Genomic DNA, 25,429 nt, shown 5'->3' on the forward strand with positions numbered 1-25,429 from the left:
ACAATCCTCCATGACTGTTTATTAATTATAAGTGATGCACTACATTACCCACAAGCCTCAATAACTGGTGCACTACATTACCCACAATCCTCCATGACAATTATTAATTGAGGCACTACATTACCCACAATCCTCCATGACTCTTTATTATTAAGTGATGCACTACATTACCCACAATCCTCCATGACTTCATTATTAATTGAGGCACTACATTACCCACAATCCTCCATGACTTCATTATTAATTGAGGCACTACATTACCCACAATCCTCCATGACTTCATTATTAATTGAGGTACTACATTACCCACAATCCTCCATGACTTCATTATTAATTGAGGCACTACATTACCCACAATCCTCCATGACTCTTTATTATTAATTGAGGCACTACATTACCCACAATCCTCCATGACTTCATTATTAATTGAGGTACTACATTACCCACAATCCTCCATGACTTCATTATTAATTGAGGCACTACATTACCCACAATCCTCCATGACTGTTTATTATTAATTGAGGCACTACATTACCCACAATCCTCCACAGTAAAAGTTTCAGAATCAAGTTCCAACCATTCTCAGACACTGATTGGTCCACTATCATGTCAGATTTTCCATGTTTCTGATTGGCTCATTAGCTTCCCATACAGCAGGTGAAGCCCTCATTAATGAACTTATTGATCTAGTTATTGATCTAGCTATTGATCCAGTTATTGATTGGTCCTGTAGTGCAGGTGATCTGTGCTGTGATTGGATGGATGGAGATCAATGACGGGTCGAGTCTCCGCCTCCTGGACGTCACCCAGAGAAGAAGTGTGGAGGTCGACCTTTGACCCCGAGTCCTGTCACCTGTACACACACACACACACACACACACACACACACACACACACACACACACACACACAGACCGGTCAATAGGTGTTGCCATAGTAACCTCAGGTAGCTGACAAGTGAGCGTCTGACTCACCCTGAAGGTGTGTCCTGCCTGCGGCTGCTTCTTGAGCTCTGATTGGTCGAGGCCCATACTGGCTGAGGTCACGTAGAGGTCAGTGTAGTCTGGACCCCCGAAGCAGACTGAGGTGGTCTTAGTGGCAGGAAGGGGGATGGTCTGGAGACGCACACCTGGACAACCGACAGGTCGATCAGAGAACCACAGAACACACAGGAACCAGGACCAGTAGAACCAGTAGGACTATCCAGTATAACCAGTTGGACTAACCAGTATAACCATTAGGACCAGTAGGACTATCCAGTATAACCAGTTGGACTAACCAGTATAACCATTAGGACCAGTAGGACTATCCAGTCCAACCAGTCTAACCAGTCTAACCAGTCTAACCCACCAGTAGCAGGGTCTATGTTGAGGACCCGTCCTCCATCATAACACGCCACCCAGAGTCGACCTCCAGCGTCCAGCGTCATCCCATCAGGAAGCCCCTCCTCCTCCTCCAACCGGTACACCACACGACGGTTACCTAGGCAACACACACACAACACAACATACAGTATGAACACACCTGTACTACAGTATTAATACACCTGTACTACAGTACTAGTACACCTGAACTGCAGTACTACTACACCTGTACTACAGTAATAGTACACTTGTACTGCATTTAAAAGGAATGTTATGTTGAAATATTTGCAACAGAGAGACTGATGCCTTTGGCTGTGTGGATGTGTGTGGGCACTGGAAAAGTGCTTACACACATTGGATGATGATGGTGATGATGATGCTGATGATGAGTTGGGTGGGGGTTAGAGTCAGCGAAGGTGGGCCCGTCTGTCTTTGTATGTTTATCTCTGTAGTTAGTTTTTTTTTCTCTTGTTTTGTTGTATTGTAATGTTTTTGTGATGGTGAGTGGGGGGTTGGAAATTTAAAAGCCTTTGCTTCATCCATCCCCTTTTCAAACCAAGATATAATTTTATGTCTGTTGTCAAAAGAGCTGTGTGCAGGTTTGAAATAAATTTACTGAACTGAACTGAACTACTACACTTGTACTACATTAATAGTACACTTGTACTACATTAATAGTACACCTGTACTACATTAATAGTACAGCTGTACTACAGTAATAGTACACCTGTACTACATTAATAGTACACCTGTACTACAGTAATAGTACAGTTGTACTACAGTAATAGTACACCTGTACTACATTAATAGTACACCTGTACTACAGTAATAGTACACCTGTACTACATTAATAGTACACCTGTACTACAGTAATAGTACAGTTGTACTACAGTAATAGTACACCTGTACTACATTAATAGTACACCTGTACTACAGTAATAGTACAGTTGTACTACAGTAATAGTACACTTGTACTACAGTAATAGTACAGTTGTACTACAGTAATAGTACACCTGTACTACATTAATAGTACACTTGTACTACATTAATAGTACAGCTGTACTACAGTAATAGTACACCTGTACTACATTAATAGTACACCTGTACTACAGTAATAGTACAGTTGTACTACAGTAATAGTACACCTGTACTACATTAATAGTACACCTGTACTACAGTAATAGTACAGTTGTACTACAGTAATAGTACACCTGTACTACAGTAATAGTACAGTTGTACTACAGTAATAGTACAGTTGTACTACAGTAATAGTACACTTGTACTACAGTAATAGTACAGTTGTACTACAGTAATAGTACACCTGTACTACATTAATAGTACACCTGTACTACAGTAATAGTACAGTTGTACTACAGTAATAGTACACCTGTACTACATTAATAGTACAGTTGTACTACAGTAATAGTACAGTTGTACTACAGTAATAGTACACTTGTACTACATTAATAGTACACTTGTACTACAGTAATAGTACAGTTGTACTACAGTAATAGTACACCTGTACTACAGTAATAGTACAGTTGTACTACAGTAATAGTACACCTGTACTACATTAATAGTACACTTGTACTACAGTAATAGTACAGTTGTACTACAGTAATAGTACACCTGTACTACATTAATAGTACACCTGTACTACAGTAATAGTACAGTTGTACTACAGTAATAGTACACCTGTACTACAGTAATAGTACAGTTGTACTACAGTAATAGTACAGTTGTACTACAGTAATAGTACACTTGTACTACAGTAATAGTACAGTTGTACTACAGTAATAGTACACCTGTACTACATTAATAGTACACCTGTACTACAGTAATAGTACAGTTGTACTACAGTAATAGTACACCTGTACTACATTAATAGTACACTTGTACTACAGTAATAGTACACTTGTACTACAGTAATAGTACAGTTGTACTACAGTAATAGTACACCTGTACTACATTAATAGTACACTTGTACTACAGTAATAGTACAGTTGTACTGCAGTACCGATCTTTCCAGTGGTAGCATCATAGTCGAAGGCGTCAACAGTCAGAGCCAAACTGTCGATGTAGAAAAACGTCTTCTGGTCCAGAGACCAGTCCAGCCCGTTAGAGATGTCCACCTGGAGGGGACAGGGACAGGTGAAGTACAGGTAGAGGTTAAAGTACTGGTACAGGGATAGGAACATTTACAGGTACAGGTAGAGGTTAAAGTACTGGCACAGGGATAGGAACATTTACAGGTAGAGGTTGAGGATACCTGGCTCAGGTGCTTGGTCACAGTGTGGTCAGCGGTCACAGAGAACAGAGATCCCTGCTTCCTTTCTTCCGGTTGGCCCTCAGCCAACATCGTACCTGAGACACAACACAGCGTTACCATAGCAACACAGGTGAGGACAGGAACAGGTAACCAGGTGGTACCTGGACAGGTAGGTAGCAGACTGACCTGCCCAAAGGCGTCCAATGGGATCCACCTTCCCATCGTTCAGGCGGGTGTTCCGTTTGTCTTCATCAACTCTGGCCAGTGATGTCATCACCTTAGTCGACCAATCAACAGCCACAATGCTGCAGCCCACACCTGCTATGTAACCACCTGACTTCCGAGGAATCGCGAAGCCAACCGAGTCAGCTGAGGGGAGACAGGAGGGAGGAGTCAGACAGACAGGTAAGAGACAGACAGGTGAGAGAGGGGGAAGGAGTCAGACAGACAGGTAAGAGACAGACAGGTGAGAGACAGACAGGTGAGAGAGGGGGGAGGAGTCAGACAGACAGGTAAGAGACAGACAGGTGAGAGACAGACAGGTGAGAGAGGGGGGAGGAGTCAGACAGACAGGTAAGAGGCAGACAGGTGAGAGACAGACAGGTAAGAGACAGACAGGTGAGAGAGGGGGAGGAGTCAGACAGACAGGTGAGAGAGGGGGGAGGAGTCAGACAGACAGGTGAGAGAGACAGGTGAGAGACAGACAGGTGAGAGAGGAGGGAGGAGTCAGACAGACAGGTAAGAGACAGACAGGTGAGAGACAGACAGGTGAGAGAGGGGGAGGAGTCAGACAGACAGGTGAGAGAGACAGGTGAGAGACAGACAGGTGAGAGAGGAGGGAGGAGTCAGACAGACAGGTGAGAGAGGAGGGAGGAGTCAGACAGACAGGTAAGAGAGACAGGTGAGAGACAGGCAGGTGAGAGAGGAGGGAGGAGTCAGACAGACAGGTAAGAGACAGACAGGTGAGAGACAGACAGGCGAGAGAGGGGGGAGGAGTCAGACAGACAGGTGAGAGAGGGGGGAGGAGTCAGACAGACAGGTTAGAGAGACAGGTGAGAGACAGACAGGTGAGAGACAGACAGGTGAGAGAGGGGGGAGGAGTCAGACAGACAGGTGAGAGAGACAGGTGAGAGACAGACAGGTGAGAGACAGACAGGTGAGACACGAGGGAGGAGTCAGACAGACAGGTGAGAGAGGGGGGAGGAGTCAGACAGAGAGGTGGGGCAGGGGAAGAAGCTGATTGGCCAACCTGTCTCCACAGACTGGATCTGATTGGTCACTGAGTTCCAGCGGTGGATCTTACGACCTGGGATGTCGACGAATAGCAGCGTCTTGTCTGACTCCTCCCACACTGGCCCTTCACCAACCAGAGCGCTCGTCTTCACCACACTCTCCACCTTCACCGATGACATCACTGCCGTCTGTCTGGACCAATCACAGCGCAGGAAGCTCCTCACAAACTGTCACACTGTTACCATGGAAACTACATATTATTCTGGTACGACACAACGTGATACTAAACAGTATGTACAAGTACTACATTATAGTACTACTACACAATATACAACAAAATACTTCACTATGTTCCAGTACTAGTCTGTGTACTTCATATTATACAACATATACAAGATAGTACTGCATAGTGTGTTGCAGTACTACACTGTGTACAAATACAAGATCCTTCAAGCTGTACTGTGGTAGTAACAGAGTAAAACATGTCGTATCACAGTACACGGAATACTACTGAACATTAAAACAGAATACTACACAGTATTATACAGTACTGATAGTATAAAAACTACATAATAGAGTAGTACATAAAGTAGTGCTACACACTGAAAGTATAAATACTACATAATATAGTAGCATATAAAGTAGTACTACCCACTGATAGTATAAAAACTACATAATACAGTAGTACATAAAGTAATGCTACACACTAAAAGTATAAATACTACTTAATATAGTAGTATATAAAGTAGTACTACATATTGACAGTGTAAATACTCTATAATGCAGTAGAAGTACTCCATGACTCTGCACTTTTCTGACCTGTTGTTAATTAACAAGGTCAGTTAAAGTTTAAACTGTTGACGCAGCAGGTTTTTCTGCCACCACACTCCGTTGACATTCGGCCATTTTGTGCTGCTGCCTTGCTCAGCGGCAACGGGCGGAGCAGCTGGACTCTAACTACAGGTCTAAAGGCTGCCCTGCTGCATTCGGCACACACATTTCACTCATAAATACCTAAATAGCTGTTTTAGGAGCAAACCAGGCTGATGTCTGTCGCTGAAAGACCGCAGAAAGTCGCATAAAATCAGATGAAAGTTAAACAGAGTTTGGTTTGCAGGAATACATCAAGTGCACGATTTGTCCACGCAGTACACACATCTTAAAGTTTAAAGTAGTAGTTTTTTGTTGTTCCTTTTAATGGACTCCCGCGCGTTGAGGCTTCTGCAGAAAACAGAGTATAACTTCAAGTAGCAGAGTACTGTGTTTGGAGTTAAACTACATGTCTACGCAGTAGAACTCACCGAACTGTGTACTTTGTGCACAAATAAACTTTAAAGCAGACCTACCTGAAGCAGCGAAGGACGGATCGCAGTACTTTGAAGTACTCCGAAGTATTTCTCGGTGCGCCTGCTGTTATTGGGGAGATAGCTCCGCCCCTCCCGGAGGATCACTCCCACCAAACGCATCCGAAAAGTGTATCGACACTAATGATTTTACAAAGAAAATTAAAATCCAACTAAAATCACAGCATTTTTTTGGAGCTACGAATTGTAACAACAGAAAAATTCTGCAAATTTATACCCTTTAAACGGCCTCTGAACTAATAATCTATAACATGTGACTCCATCAGGAAAATTCTACAAATCTAGACTTAAAGATTAAAATTTGGCCTGTTTATGGCTCTCTAAAAGACCTCCAGGAAGACATGTGAAATACACGTTTACTCTTAAAATCACCAAAATTACACCCTATTTTAGAGCTAGAAACTGTGAAAACAGAAAAATTCTTCTGATTTCTACCTTATAAACAGCCTCTGAACTAATAATCTGTCACATGTCACTTTATCAGGAAAATTATACAAACCTAGATTTAAAGATTAAAATTTAGCCTGATTTATGGATCTGTAAAAGACCTCCAGCATGTCTGAAAGACACGTTTACTTTTAAAATCACCAAAATGAGACCATATTTCAGAGCTACGAAGTGTAAAAGCAGGAACAGAGTGAACCTTAACCCGGTGGTTTATCACTGTTAGAATCTGGTCCCAGTAAGAGACGGTTCAATCTGCAGATCATTTATTAGAACCATTAGAACTTCCAACCCTCCCTGACAGACGGAACCTCTAAGGCATGGTATTAAATCTACCTCAAAGCTGTACGTTCATGGTGAATCTGGATCATTTACCAGCTCTCTCTGTCATTTAATCCACCCAACGCTGCACCTTTTGGACATCTTTCCCTGATCTCCAAACAAAGACAACAGATGACATTCTGTCTTCATGTCCACACTGTAAACCTCTGACCTCTGTCTTATTTAGGTAAATGTGTTCCTCAATCATTCAGGAAATCAGGGGACCTTGTGAAGGTGACCTTGGCAGAGAAATAAAGCCAATGAATTAACTAATAAACCCCTCCTCCTGTGCTGGGCTCCGCCTGGTCCAGCTGAAGGTGGAGTTGAAGGAGGCTAGAAAATATATTCTTCTATTCTGTTTCCTATTCTGCTACCTGTAGTGCGTGGTGCATAAAAAAGTAAGTATATTACAATGAAGAAAACGGAAAATTCAATAAAAACTGCTCAACAATGGATCTTTGAGTGTCATTTCTGCATCTTTTGTGTGACATCAGCGTTCAAAGCTTGAAAACATGGGAGTAGCAGCACAGCCTCCAGACTTAAAGTCCATGGAGCTGGTTTGGATGAACTGCACAGAAGACAGAAAGCAAAGAACCTACAAGAGCCTCACATTTATGGAACTTCTGCTGCAGAGCTGGAAGAACTTTCTGAAGAACATCTGGTTTCTGTTGTGGAAAGAATGAGTTCAGCTGTTAGATCTGCCAAAGGTGGTACTCTGATGAGTCAAAAGTTTAGAATATATTTGGTTTATAAAGTGATACTTGTTTATTTGTTCTCTGCTTTAATATCAGAAAACAAATAGACATCGACATGCAGAATTTACAACAAAAAAATGGACAAACTGGGTTGCTCTAAGACTTTTGACCAGCCGTGTGCATCAACTGTAAATATTCCAGTTATTAAACTGGAAACATTCAATTCAATTTTCAGACTCATTAAAAACTGCAGAAATCTGCTCAACAGAAGCTTCATACTGTCACCATGGCAACTGCCATGACAGAGAAACACAGGGCAAAAACAAAGAATAAACAGAAACCAAACAACAAATAATGTGAAATAAAATTTAATAATAAACATTTAAAATGTAAACTTTGAACACAAGATGCAGAACGAGAAGCAGAGCACGGCTTTATTCAGGAACACGTGATCAATAAGTACTGATCGATAACTACTGATCAATAAGCACTGATCGATAACTACTGATCAATAAGCACTGATCGATAACCACAGATCAATAAGCACTGATCGATAACCACAGATCAATCAGCTGATCAATAACTACTGATCAATAAGCACTGATCGATAACCACAGATCAATCAGCTGATCAATAACTACTGATCAATAAGCACTGATCGATAACTACTGATCAATAAGCACTGATCAATAACTACTGATCGATAACCACTGATTATTCATCAACCAGCTGATAAATAACAGTGCTGACAGTCTTGTTGCTATGGTAACATGTTGTATTGATGACTAATTGAACTGAGGATCACTTTTGGCAGCAGTCTGCCTCCATACACTCTGAATGGGGATCACTTTTTGGCAGCTCCAGCTCTGGCCCTGTTCAACCTGTCAATCACCAGGCGGTCGGAGGCGGAGCATCTGGAGAGGACCGCGCCCATCTCCGCCTCGTTCCGGCGCTCGATGGCGGCGTCTGCTGCCCCCTCCAGGTCACTGACAGGAAGAGGAAACGCAGAGTTACCTGACTGGCTCAACAGCCCCATGATGTCACAGGTGATGTCACAGGTGAGGTGTGTTACCTGACGGCCAGGTGAGCTTTGACCTTCTGCTCAGGTGTCACCTTGGAAACGTACTTCTTAGCTTCATACTTGTTGTTACACTTTATGCAAACTTCAACGAAGGCCTGGGGAGGAGACGGAGCTAAGACTCATGGGAAATGTAGCTTATGCACAATGTCTGGAGGGGGCAGGGCTAATCCTTACCAGGTAGCCAATAGGAGACTTTTTGCTCTTTGAGAACTTCTCTAACTCCTCCCACTCCTCCTTCTCTGCCAGAGACTTCAGCTTCAGCCACCAATATCTGCACAGGTAGGACAGGTGGACAGGTAAGACATTTAGACAGGTAGGACAGGTGGGCAGGTTGGACAGGTAGGACATTGAGGCAGGTAGGACAGGTAGGACATTTAGACAGTTGGACATTTAGACAGGTAGGACATTTAGACAGGTTGGATATTTAGACAGGTAGACAGGTAGGACAGGTAGACAGGTAGGACAGATAGACAGGTAGGACAGGTAACAGATAGACAGGTGGACAGCGGAATGAGGTGAAACAGGTGAGTTTCCGGTTTAAAATGAGAGCGTGATGTCAGCCAATCAGAGCAGAGCGGTGACATCATCGTCTCACCTCTTGTCAGGAACTCTGAAGTCTCTGTAGAGCTGCTCAGCCTGTTTGTGGAGCCCCAATGCCAGCAGAGCCTCCATGGTGGCCTAAAGACACAGGGGACATCAAGGGATAGCATGAGGGGACGTCAAGAGCGGACATCACGAGGGAACATCATGAGGGGACAGCATGAGGGGACAGCATGAGGGGACGTCATGAGGGGACATCACGAGGGAACATCATGAGGGGACGTCATGAGGGGACAGCATGAGGGGACGTCATGAGGGGACATCACGAGGGAACATCATGAGGGGACGTCATGAGGGGACGTCAAGAGCGGACGTCATGAGGGGACGTCATGAGGGGACGCCATGAGGGGACAGCATGAGGGGACGTCATGAGTGGACGTCATGAGGGGACGTCACGAGGGGACGTCACGAGGGGACGTCACGAGGGGACGTCACGAGGGGACGTCATGAGGGGACGTCATGAGGGGACATCACGAGGGGACGTCATGAGGGGACATCACGAGGGGACGTCACGAGGGGACGTCACGAGGGGACGTCACGAGGGGACGTCACGAGGGGACGTCATGAGGGGACGTCATGAGGGGACGTCATGAGGGGACATCATGAGGGGACGTCATGAGGGGACGTCACGAGGGGACGTCACGAGGGGACATCACGAGGGGACGTCACGAGGGGACGTCACGAGGGGACGTCATGAGGGGACATCACGAGGGGACATCACACAGTAACTGTTTTAATATTAAAATGTGAACATGCAGGGGAGTGTTATTATATCGGTTCCATGTCGTTGTTTTTCACGGTAAAAATAACCGGAGCAGATGAATCCAGAGACTGTCTATGGATGAACCGAGGTGGTGATGTTCCAAATGGACTTTAACCTTGATGCGTTCTCACCAAGTACAAGAGAACAAACTTGCTTAGAACTTAGAACTGAGAATGGCCGAGCTGACGCTCCACCGCTGGAGGCCTCTAATTGGTCGCCACCAGGACGACACCTGACCTTACCTGTAGAGACAGTCCCAGAAGCCCCGCCCCTTTCTCGTCGTCCAGTTTGCGTTGGAAGCGGAGGAGACGCATCTCGTCCTCGGTGGCCTGAGGACCAATCAGACAGAAGCTCAGACAGTGATGTCACAGGACGTCCTCACCTGTCCACCAGGTGTTCAAACAACCGACGATACAAACCACAAATACTACTGACAAAGTACTAAAAATACTACTGACAAAGTACTAAAAATACTACTGACAAAGTACACTGACAGTCATTAAAAACTTTGAGACCATATTTTTCAACATAATTTTTATTTTGAAGCCCCAAACTGGATTTTCTTCATATGAATCATTTGTTTAGCATATTGGCATACAGAAACAAAAATCTAAAGTTTCAAGAATGATTTCAAAATAAAGAATTTCACAAAAGAAAATGGCACCTGACAAACACAAAGTCACAACAGTCAGTACCGAGTATGGCCTCCATCTGCTTGGATGCAGGCAGCAATCCGTCGGCGCATGCTTTGGACCAGGCTTCTGATTGTGGGTTGGGAACAGCCCATACGCCTGGATACATCACTGTAGCTCAAAGCGGCCTCCACCATACCCAGTGCCCGGAGACGTTGTTCATGTGATAGACGGCATGATGCTGTTCACTGGACTAACAATGGTGGCCTTTTTTGGGCCTTTATATAGGCCTTCAAACCCATTCTCACATTGTGCAGATACTCACTGAGTACTGCTTGGTGTGTATTTGGTTCACTTTTGCAAAGTGACCAACCCATGTGCAATGAATCATGACAAAATGACAACTCATCATTATCTCCACTACCAGGGCACTAGATCATCAGTAAATCCACAATGAATCATTACAACCCCCCTACAAGTAGAATTCTGCCTACATTTATACCTCAAAGTTCATATTGACTGTCAGTATACTAAAAATACTACTGACAAAGTACTAAAATACTACTGACAAAGTACTAAAAAGGTAAATGTAGTACACAGTACATACTGTATACTGCAGGTCAATGTGGTACACAGTCTGTACTACTAGTGAATGCAGTACTTCATAACCTGCTGAGGTTCTCGTACTCCTGCTGGCAGCAACAGGCCTGAGGACTACTTCAGTACTTGATGTTTAATTTCCTGAGTACTTCTACTGCGTACGTTGTACATGAGTGTAGTCCTCAGTCCTGTTGTAGTACATGAGTGTACTTGTACTTCTAGGGATCAGTGACGTTTCCTGGACGTTACCTTGGCAGCAAACTCATTCTTGGCCTTGTTGTACTCGTCTACTGCACTCTGGAGGAGAGACAGACGGCTCTCTAACCTCTGCAGGGAGACAGGTAGAGACAGACAGGTGAGACAGACAGACAGACAGACAGAGACAGACAGACAGACAGACAGACAGACAGACAGGTAGAGACACACAGACAGGTAAAGACAGACAGGTGAGACAGACAGACAGGTAGAGACAGGCAGACAGGTAGAGACAGACAGGAGAGACAGACAGGTAGAGACAGACAGACAGGTGAGACAGACAGACAGGTGAGACAGACAGACAGGTAGAGACAGACAGACAGGTGAGACAGACAGGTAGAGACAGACAGACAGGTAGAGACAGACAGACAGGTGAGACAGACAGGTGAGACAGACAGACAGGTAGAGACAGACAGGTAGAGACAGACAGACAGGTGAGACAGACAGGTAGAGACAGACAGACAGGTAGAGACAGACAGGTAGAGACAGACAGACAGGTAGAGACAGACAGGTGAGACAGACAGACAGGTAGAGACAGACAGACAGGTGAGACAGACAGACAGGTGAGACAGACAGGTGAGACAGACAGACAGGTAGAGACAGACAGGTGAGACAGACAGACAGGTAGAGACAGACAGGTGAGACAGACAGGTGAGACAGACAGACAGGTAGAGACAGACAGGTAGAGACAGACAGACAGGTGAGACAGACAGGTAGAGACAGACAGACAGGTCGAGACAGACAGGTAGAGACAGACAGACAGGTAGAGACAGACAGGTCGAGACAGACAGACAGGTGAGACAGACAGGTGAGACAGACAGACAGGTAGAGACAGACAGACAGGTGAGACAGACAGACAGGTGAGACAGACAGGTGAGACAGACAGACAGGTAGAGACAGACAGGTGAGACAGACAGACAGGTAGAGACAGACAGGTGAGACAGACAGACAGGTGAGACAGACAGGTGAGACAGACAGACAGGTAGAGACAGACAGGTGAGACAGACAGACAGACAGACAGGTAGAGACAGACAGGTAGAGACAGTCAGGTGTTACCTTCTCCTTATAGCTGGCGGCTACGTAGTAGTTGGCCAGCTCCTGATGGTTGTCGTCCTGGTTGTAGAGATCCTTCAGAGTTTCTTGTTCCTGCAGCTTACAGAACTGACAAACAAACAAACGGATAAATAAACAAACAGATAAACAAAAAAATAACATGTTGGGGGGACAATCCAGAAGTGTTCACGTGTCCATGTTTCAACAGTTTATCAGGACATCGTAGGCTCCTCCGAAGGACTGTATGGGGGAGGAGCTATGATAAAGGTGTGTCTCCCTGTCTGTAGAGAGGGAGGAGCTATGATAAATGTCTGTCTACCTGTCTTTAGAGGGGGAGGAGCTATGATAAAGGTGTGTCTACCTGTCTGTAGAGGGGGAAGAGCTATGATAAAGGTGTGTCTACCTGTCTGTAGAGGGGGAGGAGCTATGATAAAGGTGTGTCTACCTGTCTGTAGAGGGGGAAGAGCTATGATAAAGGTGTGTCTACCTGTCTGTAGAAGGGGAGGAGCTATGATAAAGGTGTGTCTACCTGTCTGTAGAGGGGGAAGAGCTATGATAAAGGTGTGTCTACCTGTCTGTAGAAGGGGAGGAGCTATGATAAAGGTGTGTCTACCTGTCTGTAGAGGGGGAAGAGCTATGATAAAGGTGTGTCTACCTGTCTGTAGAAGGGGAGGAGCTATGATAAAGGTGTGTCTACCTGTCTGTAGAAGGGGAGGAGCTATGATAAAGGTGTGTCTACCTGTCTGTAGAGGGGGAAGAGCTATGATAAAGGTGTGTCTACCTGTCTGTAGAGGGGGAAGAGCTATGATAAAGGTGTGTCTACCTGTCTGTAGAGGGGGAAGAGCTATGATAAAGGTGTGTCTACCTGTCTGTAGAGGGGGAGGAGCTATGATAAAGGTGTGTCTACCTGTCTGTAGAGGGGGAAGAGCTATGATAAAGGTGTGTCTACCTGTCTGTAGAAGGGGAGGAGCTATGATAAAGGTGTGTCTACCTGTCTGTAGAGGGGGAAGAGCTATGATAAAGGTGTGTCTACCTGTCTGTAGAAGGGGAGGATCTATGATAAAGGTGTGTCTACCTGTCTGTAGAGGGGGAGGAGCTATGATAAAGGTGTGTCTACCTGTCTGTAGAGGCTCAAGGCGACCGGCTGGTTCCTTAGAGTCATGAAGAAGTCTCCTCTGTTCATTTCGTTCTTCAGGTAGTTCACCACCGTGTACACTGACAACACACACATCAGGATCAGTGTGACATCATGCGCATGGTGGGCAGGTAGGGGGCGGAGCTACCACACTCACCCAGGTCGGTGTCTCCGCTCTCCACGGCCTTGCTGAGAGCCAGCTGACTCCTCTTCATCTTCAGCAGCAGAGGAACCTGCTCTCCGGACCGAGCCTCGAAGTCCAGCAGCTGGGCACAGAGGCAGCGTGTCACATGACCTCCTGTGATGTCACCCAACGTACCTGTGTGATGTCACATCCCTACCTTGATGGCGAGCTCGGTGCGTCCACATTCGTACGCTTTGGCTGCGATGTCCGAGTACGAGACGCCAGGCGAGTCTCCCACCTTCACACACACCGCCCGGGCAATGGCCTCGTCTGATAGGTCCTTTTGCTGCACCTGGACACGCCCATAAACACGCACACAGGTGAGCCGGTCACGTGGCAACAGACAAGAGAGAGACAGACAGGTGAGAGAGGAGGTAAGACAGGTGGAGAGACAGGCGGGTAGACAGGTTACCTTGCATGACGCCCAGTGCTTGAGGACTCTGCTGACTCCCTGATAATCAGGAATCTTCAGGTAACGACAGATTTCAATCGCTAGCGGATAAAACTGTCGATACACCAACCTGAGAGAGAGACAGGTACAGACAGAGACAGGTGAGAGAGAGACAGGTACAGACAGAGACAGACAGGTCAAATGAAATGACTCACCTGTCAATAAGCACCTGTAAAGTCATCTGTTTGAATCTGAGGTCACAGGTCAAGGAATGGTTTCTATGGTAACACTGAACACAGCTACACTACGTTTCCCAGGATGCCCCGGGGCAGCGTGGAGGATACTGAGCGTGTGTGAGCGGCAGCCCCACGCTGCTCTCTCTGACGGCATTCAGCACACGCAGCTCTCTGCAGGTCGACACGAACTGGTCGGGACTGAAGTCTGTCAGGAAGCACTTCCCGAAGGACGCCGCCTGGAGGACGAGACACTTGCTGACACGCCACGCACACGCCAGGCTGTACACGCCAGGCACATGCCAGGCTGTACTCGTAGCACACGTCAAGTCATACACATAGCACACGCCAGGTCATACACGCAGCACACGCCAGGTCATACACGCAGCACACGTCAGGTCATACACGCAGCACACGTCAGGTCATACACGTAGCACACGCCAGGTCATACACGCAGCACACGTCAGGTCATACACACAGCACACGTCAGGTCATACACGCAGCACACGTCAGGTCACACACAGGTCATACACGCAGCACACGTCAAGTCATACACGCAGCACACGTCAGGTCATACACGCAGCACACGTCAGCTCTTACACGCAGCACACGTCAGCTCTTACACGCAGCACACGTCAGGTCACGTCAAGTCATACACATAGCACACGTCAAGTCATACACATAGCACACGTCAAGTCATACACATAGCACACGTCAAGTCATACACATAGCACACGTCAGGTCATACACATAGCACACGTCAGCTCTTACACGCAGCACAAGTCAGCTCTTACACGCAGCACACGTCAGGTCACGTCAAGTCATACACATAGCACACGTCAAGTCATACACACAGCACACGTCAGGTCATACACAGGTCATACACGCAGCACACGTCAGGTCATACACGCAGCACACGTCAGCTCTTACACGCAGCACACGTCAGCTCTTACACGCAGCACACGTCAGCTCTTACACGCAGCACACGTCAGGTCACGTCAAGTCATACACATAGCACACGTCAAGTCATACACGCAGCACACGTCAGGTCATACACGCAGCACACGTCAGGTCATACACGCAGCACACGTCAGGTCATACACGCAGCACACGTCAGGTCATACACGTAGCACACGCCAGGTCATACACGCAGCACACGTCAGGTCATACACACAGCACACGTCAGGTCATACACATAGCACATGTCAAGTCATACACAGGTCATACACGCAGCACACGTCAGCTCTTACACGCAGCACAAGTCAGCTCTTACACGCAGCACACGTCAGCTCTTACACGCAGCACACGTCAGGTCACGTCAAGTCATACACATAGCACACGTCAAGTCATACACACAGCACATGTCAAGTCATACACGCAGCACACGTCAAGTCATACACATAGCACACGTCAGGTCATACATGCAGCACACGTCAGGTCATACACATAGCACACGTCAGGTCATACACACAGCACATGTCAGGTCATACACATAGCACACGTCAGGTCATACACACAGCACATGTCAAGTCATACACGCAGCACACGTCAGGTCATACACATAGCGCACGTCAGGTCATACACATAGCGCACGTCAGCTCCTACACGCAGCACACGTCAGGTCACGTCAAGTCATACACATAGCACACGTCAAGTCATACACATAGCACACGTCAGGTCATACACAGGTCATACACGCAGCACACGTCAGGTCATACACATAGCGCACGTCAGCTCTTACACGCAGCACACGTCAGCTCTTACACGCAGCACACGTCAGGTCACGTCAGGTCATACACATAGCACACGTCAGCTCTTACACGCAGCACACGTCAGCTCTTACACGCAGCACACGTCAGGTCACGTCAGGTCATACACATAGCACACGTCAGCTCTTACACGCAGCACACGTCAGCTCTTACACGCAGCACACGTCAGGTCACGTCAAGTCATACACATAGCACACGTCAGGTCATACACAGGTCATACACGCAGCACACGTCAGGTCATACACACAGCACATGTCAAGTCATACACGCAGCACACGTCAAGTCATACACATAGCGCACGTCAGCTCTTACACGCAGCACACGTCAGCTCTTACACGCAGCACACGTCAGGTCACGTCAGGTCATACACATAGCACACGTCAGCTCTTACACGCAGCACACGTCAGCTCTTACACGCAGCACACGTCAGGTCACGTCAGGTCATACACATAGCACACGTCAGCTCTTACACGCAGCACACGTCAGCTCTTACACGCAGCACACGTCAGGTCACGTCAAGTCATACACATAGCACACGTCAGGTCATACACAGGTCATACACGCAGCACATGTCAAGTCATACACGCAGCACACGTCAAGTCATACACATAGCACACGTCAGGTCATACACATAGCACACGTCAGGTCATACACATAGCACACGTCAGGTCATACACATAGCACACGTCAGGTCATACACATAGCACACGTCAGGTCATACACGCAGCACACGTCAGGTCATACACATAACACACGTCAGGTCATACACACAGCACATGTCAAGTCATACACACAGCACATGTCAAGTCATACACATAGCACACGTCAAGTCATACACATAGCACACGTCAGGTCATACACATAGCACACGTCAGGTCATACACATAGCACACGTCAGGTCATACACATAGCACACGTCAGGTCATACACATAGCACACGTCAGGTCATACACGCAGCACACGTCAGGTCATACACATAGCCCACGTCAGGTCATACACGCAGCACACGTCAGGTCATACACATAACACACGTCAGGTCATACACACAGCACATGTCAAGTCATACACACAGCACATGTCAAGTCATACACGCAGCACACGTCAGGTCATACACGCAGCACACGTCAAGTCATACACGCAGCACACGCCAAGTCATACATGTGGCCCACAGCTGGTGGTTCTGGTTCCGTGTTCTCACCCTCATCAGGGATTTCTGCGTGTTGGTGTCGTACTCATGACCCGCCGCCTCCACACACTGTTTGACTGCTTCTCCCAGCATGCTTTGCTCCTTGATCTCCCTCAGGTACTCATCAGCCTTCTGACTCAGCTTCTGCTCAGACAGACAGACAGACAGGTGGTCAGACAGACAGACAGGTGGACAGACAGACAGGTGATCATACAGAAAGACAGGTGATTAGACAGACAGGTAATCAGACAGACAGGTGGTCAGACAGACAGACAGGTAGTCAGACAGACAGGTGGACAGACAGACAGACAGGTGGTCAGACAGAAAGACAGGTGATTAGACAGACAGGTAATCAAACAGACAGGTGGTCAGACAGACAGACAGGTAGTCAGACAGACAGGTGATTAGACAGACAGACAGGTAATCAGACAGACAGGTGGTCAGACAGACAGACAGGTGGTCAGACAGACAGGTCACCTCATACTCCCGGTGGGCCTCCAGCAGCAGAGCTCCAGGAGCCATGGATGCGATCTTGAAGATGTCCTGACAGACCAGAGGAACCTCTTGCAGCAGCTCCTGATTGGTTGAGCTGATGATGCGAACTCCATCCAGTTCTCCAATCAGAACACACGGATCCTCGATGGGAAACCTGAGGTCAGGGTCAAGGATCAAACTCTACCTGCTGAAGAGGAGTGGAACCTGAGCAAGACTCAACAAGAACCTGGAGTTTAACCCAGGAGAACCCTGACAGGATCTGAGAGAACCTGAACAGACTCCAAAAGAACCCCAACAGGATGCAAGAGAACCTCAACAGACTCCAAGAGAACCCCGACAGGATCCGAGAGAACCTGAACAGACTTCAAGAGAACCCCGACAGGATCCCAGAGAACCTGAACTGGATCCAAGAGAACCTGAACAGGATCCAAGAAAACTAGGGGTGTAACAGTTCATGTGGTTGTATTCAACCGTTTCGGTACGGCATGTTCGGTTTGGTCCACTTGCGCATCGTTTCGGTTCATATTTCATATTATTTTCTCTTCAAATTTATGACTAGAGTGATCTAAGCGCTCCGTCGGGAACTAAAGCCCTTAACGTGTTTTCACACGGACGCTTTAGAGTGTCGGACACCACTTCTTGGTCGGACACCACTTCTTCCACTATCAAACCTGAGCTGGAAGACCCTCCAAGCTCACTACGCTCTCCTGTTTGGGAACATTTTGGTTTTCCTTTTACAGTTACCAATGGACAAAGACAAGTGGATAAAACCAAAGCTGAGTGTCGGCACTGTTCCACGGAGATCGGGTATGCTACAGGAAACACGTCTAATATGTTAACGCACTTAAAACGGCATCACCCGACAGTAAATGTTACATCAACAAGAAAGAAAACCAGCTTGGTGCAAACACCGATAACGTCTGCTTTTAAACAACCTCTAACACACGACTCTGACCGGGCCAAAGCAATAACACATGGCATTGGAGTTTTTATTGCCACGGGACTACGTTCTTATTCACGTTCTTTTTCTGCCTTTTTTGTACCGAAAATTAACCGAACCGAATACTGAAATTACATTTTAGTGTACCGTTACACCCCTAAAGAAAACCCTTCGAGAGCTCCAGAAAAAACATTAACAGTAGGGCTGGGCAAAAAATCGATTTAATCGATTTATCGAATTTGTTGCTAAAAAAGATTTTTATTTTGCAAACTCGAGTTTTTCCCCCGCAGTTTTCCGGCATCTTTCGCTTTCCGTCCGCCCATTCCTCGTGGGCTTCCGTAGCGCGGTGTAACACAGCCCCCTTCCCCGTGGCAGCGGCAACATGTAACAGAGAACTCATTCAAAAGAAAGGCACAGCTAACTCAATCATTTGGAACTGGTTCGGTTTTGCTGCTTCAGACGAACAACAGAAAAAGCCTCGCTGCAAAGTATTTTTAAAACTTCAGTGTACCTCCGGTGGTACACTTACTAATTTGCATAGGAATTTCAAGAATGTCCGAAGGCTCCAAACGCGATTATACAAACACTATACGTCGATGGAAAGCTTAGATTTTCATGAATCCGCCGGTATAAACCACTTTCAGATGTGATTACCACAGCGGGTGAGAAAAACACATTTGTCCAACAAACAACGAATATCCATCCATCTGTTCTCTATACACGGCTTCAACGTACACAGCGCGACTCACATTTCCGGGTTCATTATTACACACAGATGAAAATATTCCACAAAAAAATGGCCATAATCCAACCTTTTACATCCAGACGACACAAGCCAGTGAACTATTTTGTCCAAAACATGTCCTGAAGTCGGTATAAAATCCACGAATCGGTCGTTTTCAAGGAAATGCACCTCGCGGTGCGCGTCCAATATTCCCTGTATTTCTTGTCATATTTTTTATTTACAAATAGAATATTAGCAATTTTTTGTACTGAAAATGGCTGGAATTGACTGCAGCTGTTGAAATCGTTGGATGCAAGGTACGTTGTACCCAGTCAAGTATTTCGCCGATGTGGCGCTGCCTCACCTGTACAATACCACTCGGCAAAAGATCCGCAACGAGCTGGAGGAGGTGGCCGGACAATACAGCCGTACATGAGTCTCACAGCGCAACGACAGCTGGACCATGCACAGCATCTGCCTCCAGACAGCATATTTCCCCGATTACCACACCGGTGAAATAATTGCCCACGGATTAAAAGATGCTCTCAGTTCCTGGGGAAATTGTTGAATTACAGAGCCTCATTAACTTGCGTCATTAACTTGTTCATTAAATTGTTTACATGCGTTTTTTTATTCTGAGGACAATTACAGCAATAAAGTTACTTTTGACAGTAGATCTGATGTCTGCAGTAATTTTTAAGTGCATTGAAAGAAAAAATCGAAAATCGAATCGAAACTCGAATTTTTCTTTAAAAAATCGGAGATTTTTTTTTTTTAGACCAAATCGCCCACCCCTAATTAACAGGTACCAAAACTACCATGATTAAATCTTGGAGAACCATCAGAAGCTCCAAGCGAACCTTAAGGATCACCAGGAGAACCCTAAAGATCTGCAAGAGAACCCTAAAGATCTCCAGGAGAACCCCAACAGGCTGGTCTGAAGGATACTGGATGGTGTCATTACAAACTCCAGCCACCAGGAGCAGTCTATCCCACATCAGAACCACAGATGGCTGCTGACTCTTTGGTCTGCGACACCTGGACAGGTAGACAGACAGACAGACAGGTAGACAGATGGGCAGACAGACAGGCAAACAGACAGACAGGTAGATAGACAAGTAGACAGACAGACAGGTAAAGAGGGAGACACACAGACAGACAGGTAGATAGACAGGTAGACAGACAGACAGGAAGACAGACGGACAGGCAGACAGGTAAACAGGTAGACAGACAGGCAGGCAGACAGACAGACAGGCAAACAGGCAAACAGGCAGACAGGTAGACAGACAGGTAGACAGACAGACAAACAGACAGACAGACAGGTGGACCTACCAGACCATCTGTTTGGGGGACGTCGTCTTCTTGGTGTCCACTTCACTCAGTTTCTCCTGCAGACACACCATCAACCTGTAAGTCATCTTGCCCCACCCCCTCAGCTAAGACACCTAAAGGCTGATTAGATGGAGCAGCTGCTCACCTGCAGGTTGGAGGTTCCTGTCCACAGGTGTCCCGAGTCAGTGAAGAGGGCCAGGTACTTGTAACTGAAAGACACGGACATGTGGACCACACTGCCAGCCTGAGGACTGAGACCTGGAGGGACCTGAGGACAGACAGACAGGTGGTCAGACAGGTGGGCAGTCAGGTGACCACACCAGCCTCACCTATCACCTGTCTGTCTCTAAGTGTCTCACCACAGCGGTGCAGGACATGTTGTCCAGGATGTAGAGGTCCTGACCGTTGGACAGCAGGACTTTGGTCTGTCTGTCCTGAGTCAGGACCACCCAGCAGGATGGCTTCCCCTGGAGACCTGGGAGACAGACAGACAGACAGGTAGGTAGGAGAGACGGACAGACAGACAGGTAGGAGAGACAGACAGAAAGACAGGTAGGAGAGACAGACAGAAAGACAGGTAGGAGAGACAGATAGGTTAGTAGGAGAGAACAGACAGACAGACAGACAGATAGGAGAGACAGACAGACAGGTAGGAGAGACAGACAGGTGTTACCTGGGACTTCAGGTAACCTGCGGAGCTTCAGGTCATCAATGTTGGTTGCCAAGGTGAAGCGGGAGGAGCCTGTTACTATGGCGACACCTGTGCCATAAGGAGAGTGGAACACCTTGGCCTCCAACACCTGGGACTGGACCACTTCCTGTTTGGAACAACGACACGAGTCAACGACTAGCGAGTGGTAAGTTAACGAGTCAACGACTAGCATGTGGGTGGTTAACAAGTAGTTAACGAGTCAACGACTAGCGAGTGGTTAACAAGTCAACAACTAACTCGTGGTTAGTTAACAAGTCAACGACTAGCGAGTGGTTAGTTAACAAGTCAACAACTAACTAGTGGTTAGTTAACGAGTCAACGACTAGCATGTGACTAGTTAACAAGTAGTTAACGAGTCAACGACTAGTGAGTGATTAGTTAATGAGTCAACGACTAAATAGTGGTTAGTTAATGAGTCAACGACTGGCGAGTGGTGAGTTAACGAGTCAACAACTAGCGAGTGGTTAGTTAACAAGTCAACAACTAACTAGTGGTTATAACTAACTAGTGGTTAGTTAACAAGTAAACGACTAATTAGTAGTTAGTTAACGAGTCAATGACTAACTAGTGGTTAGTTAACGAGTCAACGACTCGTGAGTGGTTAGTTAACAAGTCAACGACTAGCGAGTGGTTAGTTAACAAGTCAACAACTAACTAGTGGTTAGTTAACGAGTCAACGACTAGCATGTGACAAGTTAACAAGTAGTTAACGAGTCAACGACTAGCGAGTGATTAGTTAACGAGTCAACGACTAAATAGGGGTTAGTTAATGAGTCAACGACTAGCGAGTGGTTAGTTAACGAGTCAACGACTAGCAAGTGGTTAGTTAACAAGTCAACAACTAACTAGTGGTTAGTTAACAAGTAAACGACTAATTAGTGGTTAGTTAACAAGTCAACGACTTACTAGTGGTTAGTTAATGAGTCAACGACTAGTGAGTGGTTAGTTAACAAGTCAACAACTAACTAGTGGTTCGTTAACAAGTCAACGACTAATTAGTGGTTAGTTAATGATAACAGACTAGTTAACTAGTTAACAGATTAGTTGACTAGAGACTAGACTGACCTGTCCCATACTGAAGTGTCTCTTGAAGGACCCGAACAGGTCGTAGATCAGAACAGATCCGTCCTCCTGAATGCACAACAGCTCATCACTGACCGTCCAACCCAGATGGACCACAGGACCACTCTTCCACTGGAGACAGGAGAGACAGGTTACAGACAGACAGGTTAGAGACACAGACAGGTTAGTGACAGACAGGTTAGTGACAGACGGGTTAGAGACAGACAGACGGGTTAGAGACAGACAGACGGGTTAGAGACAGAGAGGTTAGAGACAGACTGCTTAGAGACAGACTGCTTAGAGACAGACGGGCTAGAGACAGACGGGTTAGAGACAGACGGGTTAGAGAGAGAGAGGTTAGAGACAGAGAGATTAGAGACAGACTGCTTAGAGACAGACTGCTTAGAGACAGATGGGTTAGAGACAGATGGGTTAGAGACAGAGAGATTAGAGACAGACGGGTTAGAGACAGAGAGATTAGAGACAGAGAGGTTAGAGACAGACTGCTTAGAGACAGACTGCTTAGAGACAGACGGGCTAGAGACAGACGGGTTAGAGACAGACGGGTTAGAGACAGACGGGTTAGAGAGAGAGAGGTTAGAGACAGACTGCTTAGAGACAGACTGCTTAGAGACAGACTGCTTAGTGACAGATGGGTTAGAGACAGACAGACGGGTTAGAGACAGACAGACGGGTTAGAGACAGACAGACGGGTTAGAGACAGAGAGGTTAGAGACAGAGAGGTTAGAGACAGACTGCTTAGAGACAGACTGCTTAGAGACAGACGGGTTAGAGACAGACGGGTTAGAGAGAGAGAGAGGTTAGAGACAGACGGGTTAGAGAGAGAGAGGTTAGAGACAGATAGGTTAGTGACAGACGGGTTAGTGACAGACGGGTTAGAGACAGAGAGGTTAGAGACAGAGAGACAGGTTAGAGACAGACGGGTTAGAGACAGACAGGTTAGCGATAGACGGGTTAGAGACAGATGAGAGACAGACAGACAGGTGAGAGACTGACAGTTTAGACAGACAGATGAGAGACAGACAGACAGGTGAGAGACTGACAGTTTAGACAGACAGATGAGAGACAGACAGACAGGTGAGAGACAGACAAGTTAGACAGACAGGTTAACAGACAGGTGAGAGACAGACAGACAGGTGAGAGACAGACAGACAGTTTACAGACAGACAAGTAGAACCTACAGGGAAGCTGGCGATTCCGACTCCAGATGCAGAATAAATCTCCAACTGAGGACGAGAACTTGGAGAACGTCTGAGAGGTTCTCTGAGGAGAGCTGAGACACACAGACACATCAACACAACACTGTAGTTCCACTCATAGTGAGCCAGCAGGCAGGTGTTGTTGTTGTGTTGTGTTGTTGTGGTTGTGCTGGTGTTGTGTTATTGTTGTGTACCTATGGGTCCTCCATACGGAGCTGCAGCCACCAGACTGTCTCTGAGTCCATCTCTGAGGCTCCAACACATCTCATACAGCTCTGTCTTCCTGTAAACAACAACACATCTCATACAGCTCTGTCTTCCTGTAAACAACAACAACACATCTCATACAGCTCTGTCTTCCTGTAAACAACAACAACACATCTCATACAGCTCTGTCTTCCTGTAAACAACAACAACACATCTCATACAGCTCTGTCTTCCTGTAAACAACAACAACACATCTCATACAGCTCTGTCTTCCTGTAAACAACAACAACACATCTCATACAGCTCTGTCTTCCTGTAAACAACAACAACAACACATCTCATACAGCTCTGTCTTCCTGTAAACAACAACAACACATCTCATACAGCTCTGTCTTCCTGTAAACAACAACAACACATCTCATACAGCTCTGTCTTCCTGTAAACAACAACAACACATCTCATACAGCTCTGTCTTCCTGTAAACAACAACAACAACACATCTCATACAGCTCTGTCTTCCTGTAAACAACAACAACAACACATCTCATACAGCTCTGTCTTCCTGTAAACAACAACAACACATCTCATACAGCTCTGTCTTCCTGTAAACAACAACAACACATCTCATACAGGTCTGTCGTCCTGTAAACAACAACACATCTCATACAGCTGTCTTCCTGTAAACAACAACAACAACAACACATCTCATACAGCTCTGTCTTTCTGTAAACAACAATAACATAAACAAGCAATTAACGCTAGCTGAAGCTAACGTTAGCGGAGTCACGTGACCTGCTAACTGACGGCTAGCAGCTGAATGAACGGTTATCTTAGCATACGTCCTGCTCCGGGTGGCCACTAGCTGCCAGGCGCCGGAGGACTGGAGGTGAACTGACCGGTAGAAAGCTTCTCCCAGCGGGTTCCAGTTGGCTGTGATGAACGCCATGTTAGCTTTAGCTGCCAGTCAGCTGATCGCGGCCCAGCAGCAGCTTCCTTCTCCTCCTGCTCTTTTTCTTCTGCTGCTTCTTCTTCTTCGTGAGCGGCAGCAGAGCGCCTCCTGCTGGTTGAACCCTTCAGAGCAGGTTCTAAAGGTTTAAGCAGATAAATGTGGTTCTGAAGGTCTAAGCAGAGACCTGTGGTTCTAAAGGTCTAAGCAGAGACCTGT

General features: G+C 46.5%; 3 protein-coding genes and 1 long non-coding RNA gene across 34 annotated transcripts; 2 read left to right on the forward strand and 2 right to left on the reverse strand.

Annotated features, from left to right (window-relative positions):
* Positions 1–125: 125 nt before the first annotated feature.
* LOC110971648 (regucalcin) lies at positions 126–7,353 on the reverse strand. Of its 3 annotated transcripts, none has more exons than XM_051941998.1 (8): positions 6,213–7,353; positions 4,883–5,058; positions 3,820–4,002; positions 3,634–3,728; positions 3,382–3,496; positions 1,351–1,482; positions 975–1,129; positions 126–853 (listed from the first exon to the last, which is right to left on the reverse strand). In XM_051941998.1, the coding sequence occupies exons 2-8, from the start codon at positions 5,043–5,045 to the stop codon at positions 803–805; spliced, it is 894 nt and encodes a 297-aa protein (XP_051797958.1). In that variant the 5' UTR covers positions 5,046–5,058; positions 6,213–7,353; the 3' UTR covers positions 126–802. The 3 variants fall into 3 exon arrangements, with proteins under 3 accessions (XP_051797958.1, XP_051797957.1, XP_051797959.1); XM_051941997.1 differs by having other exon boundaries at positions 4,883–5,101; positions 6,213–7,352; XM_051941999.1 differs by lacking the exon at positions 6,213–7,353 and having other exon boundaries at positions 4,883–5,270.
* Positions 7,354–8,042: 689 nt separating this feature from the next.
* LOC110971319 (vacuolar protein sorting-associated protein 16 homolog) lies at positions 8,043–25,310 on the reverse strand. Its single transcript, XM_051941963.1, has 24 exons — positions 25,161–25,310; positions 24,252–24,340; positions 24,040–24,131; positions 22,841–22,969; positions 21,737–21,881; positions 21,423–21,538; positions 21,209–21,331; positions 21,064–21,119; positions 20,680–20,769; positions 18,050–18,221; positions 17,585–17,716; positions 14,729–14,856; positions 14,600–14,635; positions 14,406–14,514; positions 14,151–14,285; positions 13,967–14,075; positions 13,792–13,889; positions 12,678–12,782; positions 11,616–11,693; positions 10,377–10,463; positions 9,367–9,449; positions 8,946–9,042; positions 8,763–8,866; positions 8,043–8,676 (listed from the first exon to the last, which is right to left on the reverse strand). Exons 1-24 carry the CDS (start codon positions 25,208–25,210, stop codon positions 8,535–8,537), a joined length of 2,505 nt encoding a protein of 834 aa, XP_051797923.1. The 5' UTR covers positions 25,211–25,310; the 3' UTR covers positions 8,043–8,534.
* On the forward strand, positions 13,141–13,828 carry LOC127531847 (uncharacterized). 2 transcript variants are annotated; one of them, XR_007939085.1, is made up of 3 exons: positions 13,141–13,193; positions 13,320–13,655; positions 13,740–13,828. It is a non-coding gene; the product is annotated as an uncharacterized LOC127531847 (long non-coding RNA). The 2 variants fall into 2 exon arrangements; XR_007939086.1 differs by having other exon boundaries at positions 13,193–13,403; positions 13,614–13,655.
* On the forward strand, positions 14,864–17,470 carry LOC127531818 (filaggrin-2-like). 28 transcript variants are annotated; one of them, XM_051941995.1, is made up of 8 exons: positions 14,864–15,015; positions 15,062–15,256; positions 15,405–15,483; positions 15,564–15,734; positions 16,510–16,565; positions 16,827–16,962; positions 17,055–17,123; positions 17,285–17,470. In XM_051941995.1, exons 1-8 carry the CDS (start codon positions 14,917–14,919, stop codon positions 17,410–17,412), a joined length of 933 nt encoding a protein of 310 aa, XP_051797955.1. In that variant the 5' UTR covers positions 14,864–14,916; the 3' UTR covers positions 17,413–17,470. The 28 variants fall into 28 exon arrangements, 1 of the variants encoding a protein (XP_051797955.1); XR_007938937.1 differs by lacking the exons at positions 15,405–15,483; positions 15,564–15,734; positions 16,510–16,565; positions 16,827–16,962 and adding exons at positions 15,495–15,517; positions 16,032–16,077 and having other exon boundaries at positions 14,864–14,992; positions 15,234–15,256; positions 17,009–17,123; positions 17,239–17,470; XR_007938939.1 differs by lacking the exons at positions 15,405–15,483; positions 15,564–15,734; positions 16,510–16,565; positions 16,827–16,962 and adding exons at positions 15,758–15,780; positions 16,032–16,077 and having other exon boundaries at positions 14,864–14,992; positions 15,234–15,256; positions 17,009–17,123; positions 17,239–17,470.
* Positions 25,311–25,429: the final 119 nt, after the last annotated feature.

The sequence above is a fragment of the Acanthochromis polyacanthus genome, chromosome 22 (genome assembly GCF_021347895.1).
Source record: "Acanthochromis polyacanthus isolate Apoly-LR-REF ecotype Palm Island chromosome 22, KAUST_Apoly_ChrSc, whole genome shotgun sequence".
Classification (NCBI taxonomy): domain Eukaryota; kingdom Metazoa; phylum Chordata; class Actinopteri; family Pomacentridae; genus Acanthochromis; species Acanthochromis polyacanthus.